Genomic DNA, 18,137 nt, shown 5'->3' with positions numbered 1-18,137 from the left:
CTTATGTTTATGTTGTAGCTTGGTATTTATCAAAAAGCCTTTGAACACCTTGGGAATGCACTAACATATGACCCAAGCAACTATAAGGTATCTATGCAGATTAAATGTTTCTTATATTTTTTTTTATTATTATTAAGGTCTGTGTAACATTGTTGCTAACACTACAAGGGTAGAATTCTATGGAATGTATTATGCTTTTTAATTTAGGCCATAGAGTAAATGAGTTCTTCTTCTTAATATAATAAGTCTTACTTAAGTTGCTGTCCTGCAGTGGGTTGGCACCCTGCCCAGGATTGGTTCCTGCCTTGTGCCCTGTGTTGGCTGGGATTGGCTCCAGCAGACCCCCGTGACCCTGTATTCGGATTCAGCGGGTTAGAAAATGGATGGATGGATTAAGTTGCTTGTTCTTACTCTGTCTCATGGGTGAGCAAAGTCGTTCCTGGAGGGCCGCAGTGGCTGCAGGTTTTTGTTCCAACCCATTCTATACTAATAAAAGGCAAAGCCCTCACTCACTCGCTCACTCACTCATTCACTCAACGACTCACTCATCACTAATTCTCCAACTTCCCGTGTAGGTAGAAGGCTGAAATTTGGCAGGCTCATTCCTTACAGCTTACTTACAAAAGTTAAGCAGGTTTCATTTTGAAATTCTACGCGTAACGGTCATCACGGTCGACAACATCTGCCATGTTGAACTTTCTTACTTATGGCCCCATCTTCACGAAATTTGGTAGGCGGCTTCCCTGCGGTAAACGAAACCGATGTACGTACTTATTTCGGTGGTATGACGCCACTGTCAGCTGCCATATTGAACTTTCCAGTGCTAAGTGGATCCTACATATGTACATATATACGTCCATAGCCTGCAGCTCGGTCGCCATGTGAGGCGCCGTTGGGTCCTCAATCCCCATGCCTCCCACGTTCTTGGCTGGCTGCCTGCCTATATAAGGCGTCCGTTGCTCCGGTCTCATCATTCCAATCCTTACTTCGCCACGGGATTCATGTCTCCCTGCTGATAACTGCAGCCTTTTTATTTAATATACGACTTCTCCGCTGTTTTATTGTTTGTTTATTGCGCTTATAGTTATTGTGTAGGAATTTAGTTTACATTGTTCAGGTACCCATTTCTTTTACTGTTCCAACCATACCCTCATTAACATGTCTATTGAGGTGATCACCATCGATCAAAGAACTGTCACTTATCGAGTGGTTTCCGTGCCCGGAGATGCTGCCTGCCTTTTACATTCTCTGTGTTACATATTGCACGACCATATCGGGCTCAATCTTGATATCCGGAGGAACATTGTGTCTTATGTATTGAATGACTGGGACAGGTTCAAGGTGTGGACGGATGGCGGTACAGGAGATAATTATACTACACAGGGGCACTATAAGAGTGAAATGCTTAAGTGTGTCGTTAAATACTCGCAGGCAGATCCACAAGTTCATAGAGCCACTGTCGCTAAATACTCGCAGGTAAATCCACAACTTAATAGAGACGCCGCCGCTAAATATTCGCAGGCAAATCCACAAGTTAATACCGGGAATGCCTGTTAAACATCTTAGATTCACGAGTACCGATTTGCGTAGTCAACACTTCGATGAATGAAACGTATTATCTTTACAACGGTTGACAAACACGGAATGTAACTTGAACACAACACATCCTCCAAATACGAACCTGATTGAAAGAAATAATGATAATCAAAACCTTGATGACAGCAACACTCATAACAGTCACAAAACAATTACATTGACAATCATGTTACGTTATTTTTAAAATGTTTCCTTTTCTTTTTCATAACTTCTTTAACACACTACATCTCCGCTACGAAGCGCGGGTATTTTGCTAGTTTCTTAATAAGAAGCACTTATTGCTCAAGTAACACATCTGCTTCATTTCAGTTGTCTCACTCATTATGATTTTAAACCCCTATTGCTTATTTTAGTCTAAAACAGCTGTATTCTCAGTTTGTAACTGTTCTTTATTAGCAATAAGATGCCATTGACAAAGGAAACCACCATTTCTTTATTTAGCTTGTTACCATTTACATCTGTGTGTATTTACCGGGCACTATTTGGTTTAATTAAATACTTGGAAGGAAAGTTAAGAGAAAAATGTGAAGGACTGAGAATTTCTCATCCGTTTCAGACTTCAAATCATTTGGACAATATCCTTAGAAAGGAAATAAAATCTAGGATATGAGAATTATCTGACATAGCATAATTAAATCATTAACAAGCCATGAAATTAAAGTATTGGCAAGGATTATTTTCTAGTTAAGAAAATGGGTTGGAACAAAAACCTGCAGCCCTCCAGGACTGACTTTGCACACCCCTGCTCTGTCTGAAATCTCATAATTTACTAGCAATGTTCTAGTATTTGGATGGGAGACTACCTAGGAAAAGCTTGGGTTGCTGCTGGTTGTCTGTGTGGGGATCCCAATGCCCCATGCAGTAACAGGGACACAGTGCTATAAAAATGGTGCCATCCTTTGGATGAGATGTAATATCAAAGTTCTGACTCTCTGTGGGCATCTTTCATGAAGAGTAGAGAGTATCCTGATGTCCTGGCTAAACTGCCCATCATGGCCTGGTCATTCTGGTCCCCTAATTATCTTAACTACCTCTCTGAACCCTTCACCGCCTAATAACTAATGTGTGGTGAGCATATTGATGCAAAATGGCTGTAGTCACATCATCCAGGTGGATGGTGCACATTGGTGGTGGCTCTCCCCTGCCTATATAAAGCTCTGTATAAAGGCAATGTCTTTCTTGTCATCTTGTAGAATACAAACAAAACCAAAGCTGTTTAATGTTTGAGTGGCTCAGTAAACTGCAGATATCCTTTAGAGAATAGAGCTTCTTTGAAGTCCCAGGATGCTTTGTAAGGACAGCCTCTTCAGGAAAAAGCTGCACATAATTACATGTCAGTGCTCATTTACAGGGTACGCACACTAACTCCATTTAGAATGTCAAATTAACAGAATACTTCTTTATGATGATGGATGAAAAGAAAACCAAGCGTTCAGAAAAAAATGCACAGATCTGGGGCTACCATACAAACTCTCCACAGATGGTGTCCAGGCTGGAATTTGAACTGATAACTCTGGAGCTGTGAGGCAGCAACAAAAACTAAGTACTTAAGAATTACAGAGTAGCTGTTTGGTTTAAAGACTGAGAACAGAAGTGTGTAAGAAGTGCTGAGGCTTTGTCTTGGTGTTTATTGTCAGGTGACTATTACGTTAATACAGGTTAAGTTTAGAGAAGCCATGTTTTCTTTCTTACTGATAGATAGATAGATAGATACTTTATTAATCCCAAGGGGAAATTCACATAATCCAGCAGCAGTATACTGATACAAAGAAACAAAAATAAATTAAAGAGTAATAAAAATGTACGCAGTTGTGAAGCCTTAACTGATGCAGCAAACTTTGTGTCATATCTCTGCCTTCCTTTTTATTTGTGTGCAGTACATTTGTATGCAAAACTCTGCATGTATATAAATACCATGATTTTTTTAAGTATAATACTACATTTAACGTATGTCAACCTATTTAGGCAATTCTTGCAGCAGGCAGTATGATGCAGACTCATGGAGACTTTGACGTGGCTATGACGAAATACAGAGTGGCTGCTTATTCGGTTCCAGAAAGTCCCCCACTGTGGAATAACATTGGAATGTGCTTCTTTGGAAAGAAAAAATATGTGGCAGTAAGTGGCAGAGTGGGACAGATGGATATGTGATAGAAGTGCTTAAAATCTTAAAGCATTTACAGTTTTCTACTTTACTACTTTAAATATTCATTATCGTCATTTTGTTGAAAATTCTACAGTAACCAGTGGAGATTTAAAGTTGAGTAAATTAAATAACAAAGTAAATCTCTAATGTTAGTGTGTATTCCTGAAGTGAATTTGGCAAACTTGTGGTGTCTTCATTTCTCCATAAGTTTAGATATGAAGTTGTGCTCATAAGTTTACATACCTTTGCAGAATTTGTGAAATTTTGGCCATTGTTTGGAAAATACAAGTAATTATGCAGAAAGCATCCCTTTTAATTAGGGAGTGTGCTCAGGTGAGGTAATTTATTATCACGTAATTATGTGTGCCCTTTTTAAATTAAAATAAGTGAAGTTACCCAAATGGGCCTGATCAAAATTTTTTATACACTTGAATGTTGGGGCTGATAAGATACACACAAGCTGATACACGCAGGTTCAAATTAAGGTAATTAAGGAGAGTGCCCACACCTGTAATCTGTGTTTGTGTATAGTCAATTTAAAAACATGCAGAGTTGCACTGACTTTGCTGGATACCAGACCATGAGGAAAGCAAAAAAACTGTCAAAGGTCCTACGAGAAAAGGTTGTTGATGTGTATAAATTAGTTAAAGGATATAAAGAGATATCCGGAGATCTGAAAATGCCTGTCAGTAGTACTCAGACTCTGACAAAAAAAAAATAGAATAAGTTAGAGGCTGTGATGTTACAAAGCCACGGTCAGGTAGACCAACCGAGATTTTGGGCATAACCACCAAGATCATTTGTCAAGCTGCTAAGAAAAACCCACCAGCCACTTCAGCTGTGATACAGGCTTCTCTGCAAACACATGGCAAAAGACATGACATAAAAACATCACATAAAATTGTTGCACAAAATCATTGCACTTTTAGGCATAGGATTTTATATATATATATATATATATATATATATATATATATATATATATATATATATATATATATATATATAGTAGATATGGATTACATTAAAGGTAAATGAAATGTCTTTTGCCTGATCAGTCATGCCAGGGTATGTAAATTTATGAGCATAGCCATACCTTGCCCATATTCTGCAGTTGGTGTATACTGTACAGTTATGGTGCAGTGATGTCAGTACCATGTTGCTCTGTGACATTTAATAACATGCTCTGGTCAGATTTCTGTGATCAGAAGGGAATAAAATAAACTCTCTGACATTACCAGAAGAGTGGTGGCACCGATAGCGCTGTAGTCAAAAAAGCATTAATAAATGAGTGGAAAAGTTTAGGAGTGAGTGTTCAGGCTGTCAAACAAATTCAGCTACAATAAATCATATTTACTGTATTGATGGAAATAATAAAATTGTAGCATGATTCGAGAAGGGTTAATAATTTAACTTTTTTTTTTTAACAATATTTTCGTTTAATAAAAAAGTAAATATCCTTGTTTTACTTTTATCAAATGTTTTGAATATGTTTTAATAGGTGCATTTCAAATTACTTGCTTTGTAGGCAATCAGCTGTTTAAAAAGGGCAAATTATCTGGCACCTTTTGACTGGAAGATTCTCTATAACCTTGGTCTGGTCCACCTGACCATGCAGCAGTATGCCTCTGCCTTTCATTTTTTAAGTGCTGCAATCAATCTACAGCCAAAAATGGGAGAACTCTACATGCTGTTGGCTGGTAATTGTTTTACTGTTTTATTTAGGTTTACTTTACTTTTCTTACTAAACTTGAAATTACAGCCATTTTCCCTTGCAAGCTTGATGCAAAAAACACAAGCATTTTGTGAGGTACTGTGGAGTCAGCTTAGTAAACTGCCTGTTGGCTTTACTGCAAGTGTTTGCTGAAACTTGTTAGAAGAGGATGTGTGAAGCAAAAATACTGGGACAATGAGGTAATATTGGCTTTGTTTTGTTATATATTCATAAAGTGTTCTAGGTGAAAAGATGAATATGAGACTATTGTACAGAATGTTGGCTTTTGTTTCTGAGCAGTGTTTTATATACTGTATAACATAACATCGGGCAACAGTTTAGGTATGCAAAATTGCAGCTGTTACTCATTTACTGTTCCGTAACAGGACCTTAACAAAGGCTTCTCCTGGTGTTCGTAACACTTACAAAGTGGCTATTCATACCTGTGCAGTGTACCATTGGATATGCTGGTAAAATTACTGGTCAATATAAGACTTGTAAATCCTTCATATTCAAGTATGCAATATCAAAAAACATGTCCGACTTAAGCCACTTCTGATGGTTCCAAAGGGAAGTGATCTTAGTAGGCCACTTGGCACAGATGACTAACCACTTGACTGAGGCTTTATAAGTGTTATAAACACCAGAAGAAGCCTTTGTTAAGGCCTTGTTGCCTAACAGTAAATGAGTAATAGATGGATTTTTGCAGTACTTAAACTAAAGAGTGTTACCCATTATTGAAAAAGAGACATTTGTTGTGTTTAGTCCTCTAGAAGTATTGGGACAAATAACTGAGAGGTGATTCTAAATGCTCATATATATAAGAGCTTTGAGTGTGTCAAGCTGGGTGTAGCCATTTGAGTTTGCATTTGTGGTCTGATGTTGATATCAAAGATACAAAAAACAAGATGAAAACTAGGGAATGGAATATGATTGAAAAGCAAGGAATTTTGAGAATTCAATTAAAGCAAATACCCATCATAACCAATGGTGAACAACTGAGCATTCCAAAATCAACAGTATGGAAAATTTAGAATAAGCAAGAAACCACTGGAGGTGTATGCAATTTGCAATAAGCAGGCCATCCCAGTAAGACTACTGCAGTTGATGACAGGAGGATTGTTTGACCTGTGAAACGAAAGTCAACAGTAACATCCAAAGCCAATCTACAGGCTGCAGGGATGAAAGTGTCAGTAGTCCACATTCAAAGAAGAATTAAAGAGAAAAAAAACAGAAGCTGCACTACAAGATGTAAAACCTTCGTCATCATCAACAATAGAAAGGCCAAACTGGAATTTGCAAAGATGAGTCAGAATGGTTCTGAAACAAAGCATTATGGGCAGATGAGGTAAAGATTGACATTTAAGGCTCAACAGTCTTTATTGATAGTAAGAGCAGGGTCTTCTCAAATCTAAACAAACGCCTCCAAGCTAACTAAATGAAGGTTTATATAATACAGCAAGACAATAACCTGAAACATACTGCCTGCCTAACCAGGGTTTTTTTGCCAGAAAGAAAAATTGTAAATTTTATAGAGTGACCAAGTCAGCCTCCTGACGTAAACCCAATGAGAATGCATTTCACCTCTTGAAATGTTATAAAAGTCCTAAAATGAGCATTAACTGCAAGAACCCCTCATAAAGGCTTGGCAGAGCCTGCCAGTTGAAGTTATCAAGAATCTGGTAATGTCAATGGCTCACAAATTTGGGCAGTTATTGTGTGTAAAGGATATGTGACCAAATACTAAATGTAACCAAAACAAGTGTCATTTTTTTCCAATTACATTTATGTAAAACAGTGCTTAGAAATAAAAGCTGGCATTCTGTACTTTAGTCTCATTTTAATCTTTTCAGCCAAAACACATACTTTATGTGTCCATTCAGCTAATAGCCTTTGAATTGTCTGCTGTCACAGCACTGCTAGTTGACCTAACTCCATGATGGATCTTCACCACTGTGTGTGTATCCATATTTTCTCTTCTGTTGGACATCTGGGTTTGAGCTGACACAAAAGACTTTTGCAGACATGTAACGAAAAGGGACACAGTTGTAGATTTATATTAATGAGAGGTGTAGTCATATGGTCCTTTTCACATTTTTAAATACATTCTTGTTAATTCAGGGCTTTCAGTGAGAGTGTAAGCAAACGATAATGCAGTATAAGGTAAGATAAAAACTCCAGCCTTTTTGGTGTCCTTATGTTATAGCTGTCTGTAGTAAAAAAACTACAGAATAGTAATTTTGCTGTTGTACAACATGCAGAACTATTACTGAGATTGTAAAATGTATAAAATTCATAGTGATGAAAAAAAAGCAGCAGACTACCTCTACAGGCTGTAAGTGTTAAAAGATCACCATTTGTCATATTCAGGTTCTTTACAATATTTTTCTTTTGTCCATTTCCCTAATTCACTTATTCTGATGTAGAGTTGACAGGAGTGGAGTCTACACTACGAGCAATGGTCACAAAACAAGAGCCAACCCCGGCTGAGAATGCTATCTCGGTGCTGAACCATTCGTACACCTGCACCCCCTCGCGTCAGGCCTGTTCACAGTAAATCTAACATGCAAGTCTTTGAGATATGAGGGGGTTGCTGATGCACACATAAAGGACACACACTATCAGTACAGGCAGCAGCTGAGCTGAGAATCAAACTCGAGTTTTTGAAAGTGCAGATCAGAACCTTTAATTAATCGTTGTATCACCATACTGTTTTGAGTCCTGTTTATTGTTCTATAGCAGGGGTGGGTAATGTCGGTCCTGGAGAGCCGCAGCGGCTGCAGGTTTTTGTTCCATCCCACTTTCTTAATGAAAAGTCAATTATTGCTGATGACGCACTTATTGCTTAAGTGACATTTTGATGCTTCATTTTAGTGGTCTTGCTTGTTAAGGTTCTCCACCCTTAATTGTTTATTTCAATCTAAAACAGCTGTACTCAGTGTTTTAATGGCTCCTTATTAGCAATAAGATGTAAATGACAAAGCAGCCAATAATTCTCCATCTAGCTTATTTTCATTTATATCAGTGTGTGTTCATCATAGACCGTCTGGTTTAATAAAACACTTAATAGAAAAATGTGACAGACTGAAAATTATCCGATTTAGGCTTCAAATCATTTGGATGATATCCTTGGAAAGGAAAAAAATCTACGATATAAGAGCCTTACATTGCAGACTAACAAGCCATAACATTAACTAAGGTCTGAGATTGGCAAGGATTGGTTTCTAATTAAGCAACTGGGTTGGAATGAAAACCTTGTAGCCACTGAGGCTCTCCAGGACTGACATTGCCCATCCCTGTTCTATAGTATCTTATTTATCCAAATTCTTCATTATGTTATTCTTCATTACATTTAGATCTTAACTTGTTTCTTTAAGTATGTGTCACCATTTTTTACTTTCTTCTTGATACTCTGTGCTGTCTGTTCCCATGTAGTTGCTACTAACAACTGACGATAAATGAAGATTTTTTTTCTGATCATCTGAAGGCGTACTTCATAAAATGTCAACATAATAATAATAAATATAAATTACATGTCTCTTTGTTTAAATTGACAGTTGCACTGACTAACCTAGAAGATATAGAAAATGCCAAGAGGTCATATGAACAGGCTGCAAGCCTGGAGTTGTAAGTGTTTGTATACTTTTTCTGCTTAAAGCTGAATTATCATAAAGTTTAATGTTTTAAAGAGTCCTTTGTAGTCATTTGAAATAATTCTGAAACAATTCAGCACTTCTTTAGATATTACATGGCCATTTCAGTGGCACAGTTGCCAATGCTGTTCCCTCAGGGATCCACCAGCATGGGTTCAAATCCCAGGCCTGGTCCTTATCTATGAGATAGGAAGTTACGTGTTTCACTGCTGTGAAAATAAAATCAATGACAGATATGCTACATTTTCTATCCAGCAAATACATAAAATATAAATATGTCATAAAAATACAGTGAACAACCCGTTCAGGTTTTAATCCAGCTTTAATCTAGCAGGTTAGTAGTCATATACTCATTTTCTTCTTTGTTTTGATCAAAAGTATTAAGAAAATGTTTGGCATTTTAATGGTTTAGATATGTTTCTGGTTTTAGCCTAAATAAAAAAATAAAGTGGGCTTGTTTGGTCACATCAGAAGAAAGGTCTGGCTGAGCTCCACCTGACTTTGCTAGGATTGAAAGAAGTCTTTATAATACATTTCATGCCAGATTTTCTTTGAGAGAGAAAAATTAATTACAGCAGAAAGTAATGAAGATATATTAATTCATTCATTAAGTGTTCATTCACCATTTCTAAAGAACTGTTGTAATTTTAAATATGCAATTCTCATCTGATTGTTTCTTATTCTGCCACTATGTTTCTTTCTACGTAGATTTAATCCCTTGGTCAATCTCAACTATGCCATCCTCTTGTATAACCAGGGTGATAAAAAAGGAGCTCTACAGCAATATCAGGAAATGGAGAGGAGAGTGAATAAAATCAAGGAAAGCAGTAACAACACCGAGTTTGACCCAGAGGTCAGTGAACGAGTGTTTCTGTTTTCTCAGCTTTGATTAAATGTGTGTGGGGGTTACTAAGAAGAAAAGTCTGAACAAGAGAACACAACTGACAACATTTTCACACAAGATAGGTTGATGTTTTAAATTGCATATTGTAACGTTTTGGTGAAGCCATAAAAAAAAGAGGAAAGAAATTGGGTTATGAACATGTTTAGGATGGTTCAGCTACTTTTAAGTTGGCAATTCTGAATAATGGTGAGATGAAGCTGGAACAATGTGTAGGAGTAACAACGTTTATTTCTACAGCACATTTTCGAACACAGGCTCAAAGGAAAAATTACACAGAAAGAAGAATAATAATGATTAAAATAACAAAAAAATAAACAATGCTGGCTTACGTATAAGAGATGTATAATTAGTTGAATGGTAGAATTAGTAGTAGTCCTTATATATAGTATTGTTTTCTAAGTCTGTAAATATGAGTACAATTACAAGGTCAGAGAGCTGAGAGGACAGAAAAACCAAATATGGAGAAAAATACAAAATGTGTAGGAAAGGCCAAAAGACCACCAAGCCCCACCAGGCATTCGTAAATGTTAAGTCCTTCTTCATTGTTTCCAGGCTTCATCCCAGAGGATTCATTGCATTGGGCAGCTGGGGTACCCACCTTCAGTCGAGCATCACAGGGGGCTTTATAGTGGGAAAAATGGAGCAGAAAACAAAGAAAAAGGTTTTAAATGTAAAATGTGCCTCTCTAACCCTGGAAACAACGATGTAAGATGTGTGAGCAGTTGCATGGCGTATATGTACTGCATGGCCAGCAAAAGATGCTCACTCACTTGAAAATTCAGCTCTTTTAAGTAAAAATAAATTGAAATGATTTCTGGCACCACCAACATTTATCACCTAGCTGGTTTAAATGCTGAAACAAGGCCATGAAAAAGCTACTTCCTCTTTAGCACAGCAAAAGGTATTTTGTTATTCACCTTACACACAAAATCTGACCTTTCCTGTAGATTGCTCTGTAACTTTGTATTTGAATTTCCTGTTCCAAACAACAGATAGGTGGAAAGGAATAGACATTGAGAAAGTTTGAGGACAAAATTGCATACATTTTTTGAGATCCGCTGGCTAAATTCTCACATGTCTTGGTGCTCATCCAGTCTTCAGGTACTGTGGAAATTACAGGCCAACTAAAGTCTTGAAAGCAGGCAGATAATGCTATATATTTATGTTTCTTTCACAGAGTATAGATACATCTTCTTTATGTGTCAAACTACTTAAGTTCTCCAATGATTTTTCAATTGTTGCCTTCATTAGATGATTGTAGTAAGTAATGGCAAGTAGTTAAATGTGCCTGTGACCGCCAGTCACGTGGTGTTATGTCCCCAGTGACACAGTCAGAGACTTGGGACACTAAAATTGTCAATGGGTGGGCTCCTGTATGTGTCAGAATTGACAACCAATGAGCGCTCAACCAGAAGTACAATGCATACAACGCAGCAAGAAGGAAAGGAGGAAGACTGGTCTACGTAAACAGAAGACTAGGCCTGTCTGTCCAGTGTGCCATGTTTGTCATACCACGATAGAATATAAAAATGGAGAAAGACCGACCAAGACTGTGGCTAAACACACACACACGGTAAACATTCAGCTGGCCACTGTCAAGTAGCGCATTCATTTTCCAGTGGCAAATATGGAATACTTAGGAAATTTGAAATTGTAATGAGAAGTTGTGTTATGTAATCTGGCACTGTGAAGGTGTATCCATGCAGGGTTTGGGCCCCAGGTCCTCCCTGCATGGAGAGCGCTTTGAGTAGTGAGAAAAGCACTAGATAAATGTGAAGAATTATTATGGTGATGATTATTGTTACTGAGATTCAGAAACTGCAGTGGTTAAGTCTGACATGCCCTCCGACTCAGTCATGTATTGCGCAGCCGGTTTAAATAGTTAACAGTGTACTGAGTATACATACATATATATATATATATATATATATATATATATATATATATATATATATATATATAGCCAGCTCTCTATGCATGTTCTAATTTGCTGATACAGTTCAGGTTGACAAGGATAATTCACAACTGTAATGTTACATTCCACTATGAAGTCAGTTCACCTAAGAAATCATTGCTTTATAATATAGTATTAGTCTGAATTCTTTGCCAGTGTAATTTAATTATCTTTTTTAATGCATGTCTGCAGTCAACACAACACTAGCTAGAGACTGTAAGTATTTTCAAGGTTTGATTTAATTTTCTAAACCATTCCTGTGTCTCTAAAAAAAAATATTTCAGACATCGTTTGGGGGGTTTTGTACTCAGGAATCCAGTGGTCATATTTTTTGTTTGAATGCATCTTTACTTATGCAAGCTTTTTTTTTCTCATTATCCCGTGTCTCCAACTTATTTGTTTTATGGAAACGGATATTTTGGGACTTTCATGCTGGCGACTGCTAGTGGTGATATCAGGGATCGTGCATGGCGTGATTTCACAAGCTTGTATAAAAGTCAGCCTCTTCTACTTCTCGGTTTGTCCGTTTGTAGATTATTACCTCTCATCTGGGTTCCGGTTGCTTCAGTTTATTTTTCTTTTCTTTTGCCTTGCCTTTTGCCCACTTCTCCCAGTTTACCTATGAAATTAGTTACCTGTTTTCTTGCTGAGTTGGGATGGGACTGAAAAGTGAATGTTGTCGATATGTGACATATAACTGACAGCTTGAGTGTCAAGTGTAGGGTTTGACAGCAGTGATCTTTGTGGTGTTAAAAATAATTTGGTGAGGAAAATCAGGTTAAGATGACAAAAAGAGAAAGGTAAAAGGGGCAACAGGACAACTTTGGTACAACTGGATTATAACCAGTAAACTGAATGTTTTTCTCTACTAATGTGAACTGTCCTCAAAAAATTGGATCAATTTTCTGTTTGTTAGATGGTTGAAATGGCTCAGAAGATGGGAGCAGCTCTTCAGGTTGGAGAGAACCTTGTTTGGACTAAGCCAGCCAAAGATATGAAATCAAAGCAAAGAAATACTTCTTCTAGTAAACCCTTGACATTACAGCAGCCTCTGGGCTCAAACCAGGCTTTGGGCCAAGCAATGTCGTCAGCTGCTGGCTACAGTAAATCGATACAGCTTTCAACAGGTGAGTGAACAAATGACACCAAATTTTGATGATTATTTCATTAACAAAGTCATTTAACATCAATTGTCTAACAGTGAATATGTATTTTCATTCCTGACTAAAGTCAGTTAAGTTAAAGTAAAATCAGATAAGGCTAAAAAGATGAAATGTGGTGATGGTGGCTGCCTTAGGAGTTATGAACAGGAAAACACCAATCAGCACGCTTTCAATTAAAGTACATTAGCAGGATAATAAAAGAGGAAGCGCAGTAATGAGTGACATTTCTAAATTTGCATTTACTGTGATTACCGTGTGAGAGCCACCATTCATTCTTTCCTGTTTATGGCCAGAGTAGGATCAAAGTGGTGTTCAGGGCTTTACCGACTAATGTGCTGGTTGATAATCCTAAAGCCTGGCACTGTTGTCAGGGTGAGGTGATGTTCAGAGGCCCTTAAACAATAAAAAAAAAACCAAAAGTTAAAGCTGTGTTTTGTGCAGTCAGTCAAAATGAGCACTCCAGATTATTGTACAAGCAATGCCAGTTCAGATGTTTAAAATGCCAGGGCTCCAGATTGCAACTAAAATATTTGCAAAAGCCATAAAATAAATGTAATTTAAAACAATAATTTAAAGTGTAGTTGCCATTAGTGACCGACATCAACTTTCTTTTTGATTGATAATCAAAATTGATATTGGGTCGTTTTATCTGCCGTTACTCAAGTACATCGTCGGCCCCTTTATCACCATCCCCACGCACCACTGCAGGCACAGAGTTAACTCGTCATTAATATGTAGGCACCACATACAACAACAACACTTCTGTAGCACATTTTCATACAAGTAATGTACAGAAGCTCAAAGTGCTTTACGAGAGGTCAAAGAAAAACATTCAAACCAGATAAGAACAATTCATAAATAGTACACAGAAAAAGAAATAATACACACTTACATAAGACAGATATATAATAAAGAGAAACAGAGTCCTTAAATCCAGCATTGTCTCTAAATGACTGTCAGATGGTAAGGTCACTGGGACCTGTCCTACTTTTTTCTTTATCCAGTATGGAAAGTGAAGTTGAACTTGGTGTCTGTTTTGTAATATACAGGTGGGAGTCGCCAAAAGCCCCCGTCTTTGCCACTGGAGCCTGACGTGTGTACAGACGCCAACACTGGCGAGTCCGGCTTTACTCCAGAAGTCAAGGACAAGTAGGGAACATGGACAGGACGGGAGCGAACGCAGAGGTACACAAAGAGTTCAATCATTCGATTTTCAGGTGTTTCATTAGAATTCCTTTTATATATTAGAATATTTTTGTTAAAGAAAGTATTTAACTACTTTAAACACAATTACAATTTTTATTCTGTTCCTATTCGATAGGCTTAAAAAAAAAAACACAGGAATTTTTAAAGCCATTCCCCACCCCAAACATATATCTCAGTTGTACAGGTTGGATTATTTCAAACATGTTAATAATGTGAAATTGTACAAGTTTTGTATTTGCAAATATATTAATCAAGTTTTATGTTTGTAAAAAGCTCTGTATTTACTATTTAAAAGAGGAATGTAATATTACTGTTAATTTATATTAGAAATAAATTTGTACAAATGAGTGCTTTGTATTTTTTAATTACTAGTTACTGAGATGCACTTCCATTGCACATAAATGTGGGAAAAGAAACCAAACTCCTTACTGGACTGCAGATGAGCTTAATAGTAACAAAGTCAGATGGGTGCACAGAGCGACATGTCCAACTGGAGGTGTGTTTTGTGAACGCTCGTCACTGCCAACTTTGTCACAGAGCTTTGTAGCTTGGCTGTTCAGTTATGTGTTTGATTTTTTGCTACTAGCTGTACTAATGGCCCCACAGGGAAGTCATAGTCGTCATCTTCATTGAAACGACGCTTACACATGAATTCTTTCTCAGTTCACTTTAACGAGCACTGGAACTGCTCCTGATCTCACTCTTGACTGATTTTTTTGCCCTCAGCTATCCGCGTTTGCTGTCCTTCGTCAGTCTACTGTGTCCAGTTACACCATTAAAGCTCTTCTTTTATTTATTTTATCACCACACTGTAGCTGCCTTGCACTGTCTGCTTTACACTTTACGTATTCTACTGATGAGTTGTAAGAGCTCAGACCTTACTGTCACAGCCTGGAGCAGAACATATAGATCACATTATCTCAGTGTGTGGATGGCAAAGTGCTGTACTGGCTGGTGCTTCTGCCTTACAGCTTCAGGGACTTTGGTTCAAGCCCTGGTCTACTCACAGTCTGTGTGGAGTTTGCACATTCACTCTGTATAATTTAAAATTCTCCCACACCTCAGTAATCTGCATACTTGAATAATCGTATAATGTGAGTTGGCCCACCATGACCAAGTGCTGGTTTTGGGTCTTGCTGAGCAGTAATTCTACCACACACACATACACTTGTTGGGATCAGGTCCAGTTCCTTGTGCGCCTGTTCTGGAGATAGTGGACTCCAAAAATGGATTAACTAATGAGATTAATCCCTAGCCAGTTCTGTTATGGCCTGTGCAGTCAGTCGAGTGTCTCATTGTTTGGTAACAATGGCACACTGGTAATTGGTGACTGGCCGTTATGCATTCCTGAATGGTTTCATGGGGCAGAGCACTGAAAACAAATCAGCCACTTTAAACAGACACTTCTTTCTTTAAATGGTATCAAAAGCAGTACCACTGTGAGGCAGACTGCAGGGGTGTTACAAATGTGCCCACTGTGGGGCCTATAAAAAGCCTTGAAATTCAATATCAATACTCTTCACTATCGTCCAGTAGCTGTGTTTCTAGGTTTACCAGGACCTCCAGAATGTACATTTGTTTTCAGTAAACTATTAAATATAGAATGAAAACAAACAAACATGAATATGTAGAGCATGATAACTTGATGAGAATTTGCAGTTGAAATAGCAGTTGCCAGTTCTTGATGATTTTGATACTCTTCATCTGTTACGTGCCCAGCCTATTCTAATAACCATAAAAAATCCAAGCATCAGCAAAAAGTACAGGTCACCCCTTCACATTCACAAATAATACTTTGGGGTCCCTCCCAAGCTGTGGTGGGCATATCACAGTGGTAATCCGCTGGTTAACTGGCACTAACATGCACATGCAAGGGGCTTGCCACACAGATAAGAAGAAAATGGGAAAGTGAGCGTAAGCTGGAGAATGGCAAGAGCTGAGAAGGATGACTAACTAGAGCGCTACGCAGGTTTCCGGTAGAAGTGAGAGTGAGAGCGAGAGCCGAGTGCTAGCCAGCTGGGAGGAGATGTGCTGAATAACTAAGGGAGCAGTCAAGGTGGAAGGTAGCTGGTAGGTAGGTAGTTGTACAGTTCTTACCAAATTAACTGTTAATATTAAAGGTACTGTATAGTACACATTTCAACTAACAAATATTACATTAACACTATTATTTACATATTTTATGTGATACAAAAATCGTTTCTATATTTTTGGCTCATGTGTTGTTTGTGAGTTTCTGTGACCTTTTGCCAAGCTCCAAAAACTTTCCCATTTACTTGTTCATGACCAGTTTGCAAAAAAAAAAAAAACCTGAACTGCAGATCTCAAAATTTATGAATCTCGAGGGGTATATGATATCTCGTCACATGGTAGACAAAGAATGCCTAATGGCCACATGAAATACACGCTTGAGCACAGGATCTGTGAGATTCATGTTAAGGAAAATTAAACAACAGCCTTGGAAGACAACACAGAGACACTTCCACTGTACTTTGGAGTAATGCAGCACGGAAGAAACGCGATGTGCACTTTACTAACCACAGTGCCAATAGTTAAGAATAAATAAGAGCTTAAAATTTAGAAGCCAGTCCTTGTTTTTCCCCTGGGCAGCACGACAGTTTGAATTGGTCAGTATTCATTTTTCTCTGACTCGGAAGTAAGGCAGGCTGATTCACTACTGCGCTACAAATCGGGACAGTTGCAGGTTTGCTGGTGTGTTTTAGGATTTGTATCTGTTATAGAGGGTCCAATTTGTGTATTTGCACTTGCACACTATTTCATGGCTGTCTCAGTCTGTATGATGTGTGTGGGTATTCATTTTATAATGTTCTCCACTGTGCTAAGTCTGTGAGATCATCAATGTGTGCGCTGCTCTAAGATGCACAGTGCAGTGGCAGTTAGTCTTAAAGTTTTGTTGTCTCAATGTGCTGCTACTACGCAGCTCAAATGCCCTTTGCAACAGCACTAAACCGAATAGTTTTACTGTTCAATACACAGTGACACAAATGCACAATTCTGTGCTGCTCCAGACAGGCTGATTGGAGGGAAGAACCTTTAGGGATGAAAGCAGAATCTGCCTGGGAATACGTGATGGCCATGACAGAGAACAGGGGAGCATGGGGTGCTATCAGCTACTGTGCTCATTCTACTGTGTTTGTTGTTTTGGGAGTTTGACATTGACCAGCACTACCTGTGTCGGGGCCATCATCCAGTTGGTCTTCATCTTGTTCCTGCACAAGCAAAATGGCAGATGTCTTCCTGGAAAAACAGATACGACTCAACCTGCTTTTGCTGCTGTTTGTCGAGTTTCTCATGGCCAGCACATTCACCATCCCTAGTCAAGAACGTACGGGTCAGGATTGGCCAGTGTGTCCCCCACACTCAGCCAACCAGTGATGAACCTCAAACAGCTGCACCTCGGGGAGTCTGGATTTACATTCCACAGAAAGACATTCATTTGAGAGCAGAGCTGCATTACAGCACAGAGGTGAGTACGCAGTGGAAATGGGACATGCCATCACCTTGGGCGTGTGATCACATTCTCAGAGGACTCGTAGACCAAAATCGCTGTTGTGTGTTGAGATGCCTACAAGTGTGTGCTTTTCTTACTTGTCTGTGTTCAGCCCTGCACTGATCACTTTGTTGGATTCGTTTCAGGGAGCAGCACAGCATCTCTGCCAGGGCCCGTGACATTCAGCCTTACACAGAAGATGATGGTAGAAGCCCACCCAAATAAAGTTGGTGTAGAGAGCAAGATGGAACTGGAAATTGTCAGTGGTGGGGTATTTTTTTTTGGGGGGC

At 38.4% G+C, this 18,137-nt stretch overlaps 1 protein-coding gene across 2 annotated transcripts in view; it reads left to right on the top strand.

The window, feature by feature from the left end:
- The window catches only part of bbs4 (Bardet-Biedl syndrome 4), a 58,038-nt gene extending 43,355 nt beyond the window's left edge, over positions 1-14,683 (top strand). For both annotated transcript variants that reach the window (XM_039773446.1, XM_039773447.1), the window contains 7 exons: positions 19-87; positions 3,562-3,714; positions 5,271-5,442; positions 9,014-9,083; positions 9,818-9,962; positions 12,884-13,094; positions 14,180-14,683. In XM_039773446.1, the coding sequence (XP_039629380.1) occupies positions 19-87; positions 3,562-3,714; positions 5,271-5,442; positions 9,014-9,083; positions 9,818-9,962; positions 12,884-13,094; positions 14,180-14,283 (924 nt within the window). In that variant the 3' untranslated portion in view covers positions 14,284-14,683. The remainder of the gene's footprint in view (positions 1-18; positions 88-3,561; positions 3,715-5,270; positions 5,443-9,013; positions 9,084-9,817; positions 9,963-12,883; positions 13,095-14,179) is intronic.
- The last annotated feature ends 3,454 nt before the right edge of the window (positions 14,684-18,137 follow it).

The sequence above is a fragment of the Polypterus senegalus genome, chromosome 12, assembly GCF_016835505.1.
Source record: "Polypterus senegalus isolate Bchr_013 chromosome 12, ASM1683550v1, whole genome shotgun sequence".
NCBI classification, from domain to species: Eukaryota; Metazoa; Chordata; class Cladistia; order Polypteriformes; family Polypteridae; genus Polypterus; species Polypterus senegalus.
The sequence above is the reverse complement of the archived record's forward strand: the minus strand, read 5'-3'. Positions and strand labels throughout refer to the sequence as shown.